This window comes from Mandrillus leucophaeus, unplaced genomic scaffold (genome assembly GCF_000951045.1).
Source record: "Mandrillus leucophaeus isolate KB7577 unplaced genomic scaffold, Mleu.le_1.0 Scaffold192, whole genome shotgun sequence".
Classification (NCBI taxonomy): Eukaryota; Metazoa; Chordata; class Mammalia; order Primates; family Cercopithecidae; genus Mandrillus; species Mandrillus leucophaeus.
Genome location: NW_012101943.1, coordinates 3,761,830 through 3,768,995, shown reverse-complemented (window position 1 = coordinate 3,768,995; position 7,166 = coordinate 3,761,830). Strand labels below are relative to the sequence as shown.

Below are 7,166 nucleotides of genomic sequence, written 5' to 3'. Positions count from 1 at the left end.
AGATTGTTTTTACATCTCTAAATCATTACAGTACTTATTTTAAAAAGTGACCCACCTATTTCCTAAGGTACATTTTTCACCAATTAGGTTTCTTTTTAAATGACATTAGAAACTCACAACTAAAACTGGAAATATGATTTTCCCTTTAAATAAAAAAAAACACAATTGATGATATTTAAAGTAGGGATGAAAGTACTTTCTAAATATTTGATAACTCCAAGTGTCCTGTGAGCGAATTTTCTTTTGCCTAATTAAGAGAACCTTAAGGTCTTATAACTATCTAAGAGCATATAATATATAACTAAATTGCTGGTCCCAGATTTTAGGTCCAAGACATTAACTGAATATAATGCATGCTAATTCTATAAAAAAGATAATGGACAGAATTATTATTATTATTATTTTTGAGACAGTCTTATTCTGTCGCCCAGGTTGAAGAGAGGTGGCACGATCTCAGCTCACTGCAAGCTCTGCCTCCCGGGTTCACGCCATTCTCCTGCCTCAGTCTCCTGAGTAGCTGGGACTACAGGCACGTCCACCATGCCCAGCTAATTTTTTGTATCTTTTAGTAGAGACGGGGTTTCATCATGTTAGCCAGGATGGTCTCGATCTCCTGACCTCGTGATTCGCCTGCCTCGGCCTCCCAAAGTGCTGGGATTACAGACGTGAGCCACCAAGCCCAGCCAATGGACAGGGTTTTATAATTCTACCTTAAAAAATTAACTTTCCACAGAAGAAAACAGCAATGCAAAATTTTGAATCAGCAAGTCCTTTAAAAAAAATTTTTTTTTTTTTTCTGACACTATACATCTAGAGATGGCAGCTCCTGTTTTTTTGTTTGTTCGTTTGTTTTGTTTTGAGACAGGGTCTCACTCTGTCGCCCAGGCTGGAGTACGGTAGTCTGATCTCCGCTCACTGCAACCTCCGCCTCCCAGGCTCAAGCGATTGTCCTGCCTCAGCCTCTCGAGTAGCTGGGACTACAGGGGCACGCCACCATGCCTGGCTGATTTTTGTATTTTTAGTAGAGACAAGGTTTCACCATGTTGGCCAGCCTGGTCTCGAACTCCTGACTTCAAGTGATCTGCCCACTTTGGCCTCCCAAAGTGCTGGGATTATAGGCGTGAGCCACCACGCCAGGCGAACAGCTCCATTTTTGAGTGTTTATTTACTAAGCCTTCGATTAAAAGACAACCTAATCTACACTGAAAGACAGGGGAAGAAAGGGCCTATGACATCTTGGTATGTTCTAAGGGAAAGACATTTCAACATTAAGCATCACCCTATTAAATTTCAGAAATGCAAATACCCTAAAATATTTCCATTTCAAAAGCTATATCAAGCTATATCAAGGCTGGGTGCGGTGGCTCAGGCCTGTAATCCCAGCACTTTGGGAGGCTGAGGCGGGCAGATGACCTGACGTCAGGAGTTCAAGACCAGCCTGGCCAACATGGTGAAAGCCCGTCTCTACTAAAAATACAAAAATTAGCCAGGCGTGGTGGCGGGTGCCTGTAATCCCAGCAACTCCAGAGGCTAAGTTTGAACTGCTTCGAATTGCTTGAACCCAGGAGGCGGAGGTTGCAGTAAGCCGAGATTGTTCCACTGCACTCCAGTCTGGGTGACAGAAAAAGACTCTGACTCAAAAAAAAAAAAAGGCTATATCGAGAATAAACACTGGGGCCAGGCATGGTGAGTCAGGCCTGTAATCCCAGTACTTTGGGAAGCCAAGGCGAGCAGATCACTTCAGGTCAGGAGCTCCAGACCAGCCTGGTCAACATGGTGAAACCCTGTCTCTACTACATAGTCCCAGCTATTCGGGAGGCTGAGGTGGGAGAATCACTTGAACCCGGGAGGCAGAGGTTGCAGTGAGTCATCGCACCATTGCACTCCAGCCTAGGCAACAGAGCAAGACTCTGTCTCAAAAAAAAAAAGAATAAATACTGGGCTTTTGCCAGGTGCAGTGGCTCGTGCCTGTAATCCCAGCACTTGGGGAGGCCAAGGCGGGCAGATCACCTGAGGTTGGGAGTTCAAGACCAGCCTGACAAACATGGAGAAACTCCATCTCTACTAAAGATACAAAATTAGCCGGGCGTGGTGGTGCATGCCTGTAATCCCAGCTACTTGGTAGGCTGAGGCAGGAGAACTGCTTGAACCCAGGAGGCGAAGGTTGCAGTGAGCCGAGATCGAGTCATTGCACTCTAGCCTGGGCAACAAGAGCAAAACTCCATCTCAAAGAAAAAAAAAAGAATTTTAGATAAGTGCCTGTCAGAGAAATGTACTTCTTCCGTCCCTTAACACACACTCTCACTCGCTCTCTCTCTATATATATATATTGAATTTGCTTTAGTCATGACCTCTAGTCCCCAACATAACCCACTACTCAGTTCAAATGATACTAGTTATTCCTTAAACTGTAATTTAGCCCCATCCTAACATCAAGTACTTTTCCACTGTTATTTGACTATGGCTGATCTAACATCTGCAAAGGAGTTCCCAGGAGTTATCAGGTTACCAGTTTCAACTGACCCCTGGAAAGTGAATGGCTACTTAGGTGGCTTTATCTTAGTAATATGCAAATCTAGGTAAATTTGAAAAGAGAGAATTAAATAAGAAACACTCTCAAGAATGCTAGGAGTTTTACAAATTACTTTTCAAAATAGAAAATGAAGTATCTGCCCAGATTGATGTTAGTATTATAGCAAGTTACCGGAGGCCAGGCCGCAGGATCAAAAACTACCAATGGTCATTTTCTGATACTTTAGAAACTAATCTCTTAAGTGAGGTCTAAAATGAGTCATACCAAACTACATTTACAGAAGGACTCCATTATATTTTGAAGTTAGAGCAAGGAATGAACACTTTCAACAAATAAAGGACTAATAAAAGGGTAACAGAATGGGTACTTGGTAAAACTCACAGTAAACGTCACTCTAAAGCTACAATGAACCTGATTTTGTAGTACCATAGTAGTTTGTCACATATTTATGCCTATAGTCCATGAAACACCATTAAATGCTTGTTGCTGAAAAATTTCCACCAATGTGACACCAGCACTGATAAATTGGAGTTACCTTTAGCTTTTCACAGTATAAAAAGCAGTTTCCTTTTAAAAAAAAAAAAAAAGTTTTTAAGTTTATTTTGAAGCAATTTCACTGTTGGCTATTTATATTCCTCCCCTCTACCCAAATGAAGCTTGCTAAAAAGGAAAAAAAAAAAACAAAAAAACCTTATCTGTACTTAAGAGTCAACTCTTGTATGAAAGGGTCATTACCAAAGGCCAGTATTCTTAGGCTAACTTCTTACCTAGTTTTAAAATTATTACTCATTCCATTATTCATAAAATTAATCTCTCTGAATGACATAGATGGGTCCACTACTAAATTGAAGATAAAGCTTTCATAACTTGTCTTATGAGCAACATGAAGCAAACCTATATCATTTGGAAAGATATCAAAATGTCTATGTGCAGTAAAAACATTAGGTTAACTATGCATTTTCCTATTGGTTTTACTGAATTTCTCCCAAGTTCTCCTTAAAGAAAGTAAGAAAAGAGTAGTCATGTCATTTCACTAAAAAATAAAAATGAATTCCTTTCTCTGAAGGATGTGAATTTTAAAGATTAAGTCCAGGATAGTGGATCACCAAAGGATTGCAATATTCCTATCTATAACAATCTCAAATTGGATATGGAGGAAAATGGACAAGTTGTATATTAACAAAATACAAGACTATCTAGTACAGTTTGCCTTTTAAAAAAGAAATCTATTGTAGTGATTTAAGGCAAATATTGCAAAAGCATTACGATCCCCAAACCAGAAAAAAAAAATAATCATCTGTGTTTCCCTACCCAGGTAATTCTAACTGCAGGAAACATGTTATTAGAATTTGCCATAAGCTTAGAAGTTGAGCTGTTTTACTAGAAAATTAAACAAGTTTGACTAAATTTATACTCACTATTAAATCACTTGAAAGCTTGCCTGCTGTCTCTTGTTTCAGGCTCCTGTATGTCACAAAATTAACTTGTTTCCATACTTTCTTTGGCAATTATAAGACAACTTCTGCCCAGTTTTTGTTAAAGGCTCATTTTACACTTAACCCCAGAATATAGCTCATATTTTCCTGGAATATTCAGGTGAATTTTCATTTGGACACTTAAGTTGTAGGAGTTTGGGTACACTAGGAAGACCCCCAGTCAGGTTTCTGTATTTAAGGGTGGGTGAAGTTTACCCAGATTCTTCTCCCCTTAAGTTGTTGGAATTCAAGGCAGCACCCTCATCTGGGAATTAAACAAGATTGGTCAGATAAATTTCACATCATACTAATATCTTAAAAGACTAATATGCGTAAAATATAAAGGAAGGAAAATTGAAAACTCCAAGACAGTAACTTTGAGATCAATTTCAGCTTTACTTTACATTTGCATTTATGCATTTGTTTGCAAAAAGTATACCTGTCCTTAACAGTACTGCAGTGTTCAGTTTAAAGTAGTACATAAAAATAAACAATTTAAGCTCCTATATATTTTATTGTTTCCAAGCTTCTATAGAACAGGTGTGCAAACTTCAGGTTTCTCATCTCAAACGAATCTCCATGCATAAACTAATCAAAAATGCTCAAGTCAGCAAACACGCAAAATGCATTAAAGAGAAACCTCAAATAATGTTTTTAAAAAACAAACTTTGGAACTAACCTTTTATAATTAAACTAAGTTGTTGGCACCTCTCCTTTCATTTGCAAATACCAAAGACTTCCAACAATAGATCTCCTACTTGGCACAAGGACATTTCAAAGAAACAAAACAAAAAAAAAAAAAAAAAGAGAGAGAGAGAGAGAGAGAAAGGCAAAGAGGTTTACGCTGACTTGAGTTCAAGCTTAGTCCACTTCTTCGATAGTTGGTCCCCCGGAGGCTCCTGAACCGCCGCCGCCGCTGCCGCCGCCAGGACCACCTTGGTAAAGTTTGCTGATGATGGGGTTGCAAACTCTTTCGAGCTCTTTCTGCTTGTGTTCATACTCATCTTTCTCTGCCATCTGGTTTCGGTCGAGCCAGTTGATCACCTCCTGACACTTGTCGAGGATCTTGTTTTTGTCCTGCTCGCTTATCTTGCCCCTCAGTTTCTCGTCTTCCACCGTCTGCTTGATGTTGTAGGTATAGGACTCCAGGGCATTTTTGGCCGCGACTCGGTCACGATTCGCCTCATCTTCCGATTTGTACCGCTCCGCCTCCTGCACCATTCGGTCAATGTCGTCCTTGCTCAGACGACCTTTGTCGTTGGTGATGGTGATTTTGTTTTCCTTACCGGTGCTCTTGTCGGCGGCGGTAACGTTAAGGATGCCATTGGCGTCAATGTCGAAGGTGACCTCGATCTGGGGGACCCCGCGAGGCGCAGGGGGAATCCCGGTCAGGTCGAACTTGCCCAGCAGGTTATTGTCCTTGGTCATGGCCCGTTCGCCCTCGTATACCTGCACCAGCACGCTGCTCTGATTGTCCGAGTAGGTGGTGAAGGTCTGCGTCTGCTTGGTGGGGATCGTGGTGTTCCTCTTGATGAGTGGGGTCATGACACCGCCAGCTGTCTCGATGCCCAGCGACAACGGGGTCACGTCAAGTAGCAGCAGGTCCTGCACATTCTCCGATTTGTCGCCGATGAGGATGGCCGCCTGCACCGCGGCGCCATAGGCCACTGCCTCGTCGGGGTTGATGCTCTTGTTCAGCTCCTTGCCGTTGAAGAAATCCTGCAGCAGCTTCTGGATCTTGGGGATACGAGTGGAGCCGCCCACCAGCACGATCTCCTGGATCTGGCCCTTGTCCAGCTTGGCGTCGCGCAGCGCCTTCTCCACCGGCTCCAGGGTCCCGCGAAAGAGGTCGGCATTGAGCTCCTCGAAGCGGGCGCGGGTGATGGACGTATAGAAGTCCACGCCCTCATACAGCGAGTCGATCTCGATGCTCGCCTGCGTGGACGAGCTCAGGGTGCGCTTGGCGCGCTCGCAGGCGGTGCGCAGCCGCCTCACGGCGCGCTTGTTAGGCCCAATGTCCTTCTTGTGCTTGCGCTTGAACTCCTCCGCCAGGTGGCTCACCATGCGGTTGTCGAAGTCCTCACCGCCCAGGTGAGTGTCGCCGGCCGTGGACTTCACCTCGAAGATGCCGTCCTCGATGGTCAGGATGGACACGTCGAAGGTGCCCCCGCCCAGATCAAAGATGAGCACGTTGCGCTCCCCCTTGCCCGTTCTGTCCAGGCCGTAGGCGATGGCCGCCGCTGTGGGCTCGTTGATGATGCGCAGCACATTGAGCCCCGTGATGGTGCCAGCGTCCTTGGTGGCCTGGCGCTGGGAGTCGTTGAAATAGGCGGGGACCGTTATGACGGCGCTGTGCACCTTGCCCCCCAGGTAGGCTTCTGCGATCTCCTTCATCTTCGTGAGGACCATGGAGGATATCTCCTCCGGGAAGAAGGTCTTGGTCTCCCCCTTGTACTCCACTTGCACTTTGGGCTTGCCTCCCTCACTCACCACCCGGAATGGCCAGTGTTTCATGTCCGACTGCACTGTGGCATCCTCGAACTTCCGTCCAATAAGCCTCTTGGCGTCGAAGATGGTGTTGGTGGGGTTCATGGCCACCTGGTTCTTGGCGGCGTCGCCGATGAGGCGCTCGGTGTCCGTGAAGGCCACGTAGCTAGGGGTGGTGCGGTTGCCCTGGTCGTTGGCGATGATCTCCACCTTGCCATGTTGGAAGACCCCCACGCACGAGTAGGTGGTGCCCAGGTCGATGCCGATAGCCGGGCCACGGGCAGACATCCTGACTGAAAGGCGAGCGACGTTAGGATGGGGAAACCAGGGAGATGAACTCCGCGGAGTCAACTAACGGTCACCTCCCACCAGACACCACGGGCACTACCAGCAACTCTCAGCACTCCGCGCCCAGTTCCCGGTTCTTATAGCCGCCTCTGGGAGCTCCCAGACCCAATCCGCTCCCGGGACCGCCCTCACAAACTCTTCTAGCTCCACCACAGGCTTGCCTGGGTCGGAGTGACTGGCCCGTGGCCCAACAGATTTCAAGTTGGACGAGGGGCGGGACTCCGGCCCCCGCCAGGAGAGAGAGGGGCGGCCGTTATGTAAATAAGGTTCCTCCCTGACTCTAGGCCGCCGGGCCGCGGCGCCTCGCGCGCCTCCTGCTGCTG

At 45.8% G+C, this 7,166-nt stretch overlaps 1 protein-coding gene across 7 annotated transcripts in view; it reads right to left on the bottom strand.

Annotated features, from left to right (window-relative positions):
- Positions 1 to 4,384: 4,384 nt before the first annotated feature.
- HSPA2 (heat shock 70kDa protein 2) overlaps positions 4,385 to 7,166 on the bottom strand; it is a 7,358-nt gene continuing 4,576 nt past the window's right edge. The window contains exons 1-2 of one of the 7 annotated variants that reach the window (XM_011978305.1): positions 6,367 to 7,160; positions 4,385 to 6,276 (exon numbers count right to left, since the gene is read on the bottom strand). In XM_011978305.1, coding sequence (XP_011833695.1) covers positions 4,870 to 6,276; positions 6,367 to 6,783 — 1,824 coding nt within the window. In that variant the 5' untranslated portion in view covers positions 6,784 to 7,160 and the 3' untranslated portion in view covers positions 4,385 to 4,869. Of the gene's footprint in view, positions 7,161 to 7,166 lie in introns of those variants that run through there. The other 6 variants (XM_011978304.1, XM_011978308.1, XM_011978303.1 and 3 more) reach the window with 6 other exon arrangements.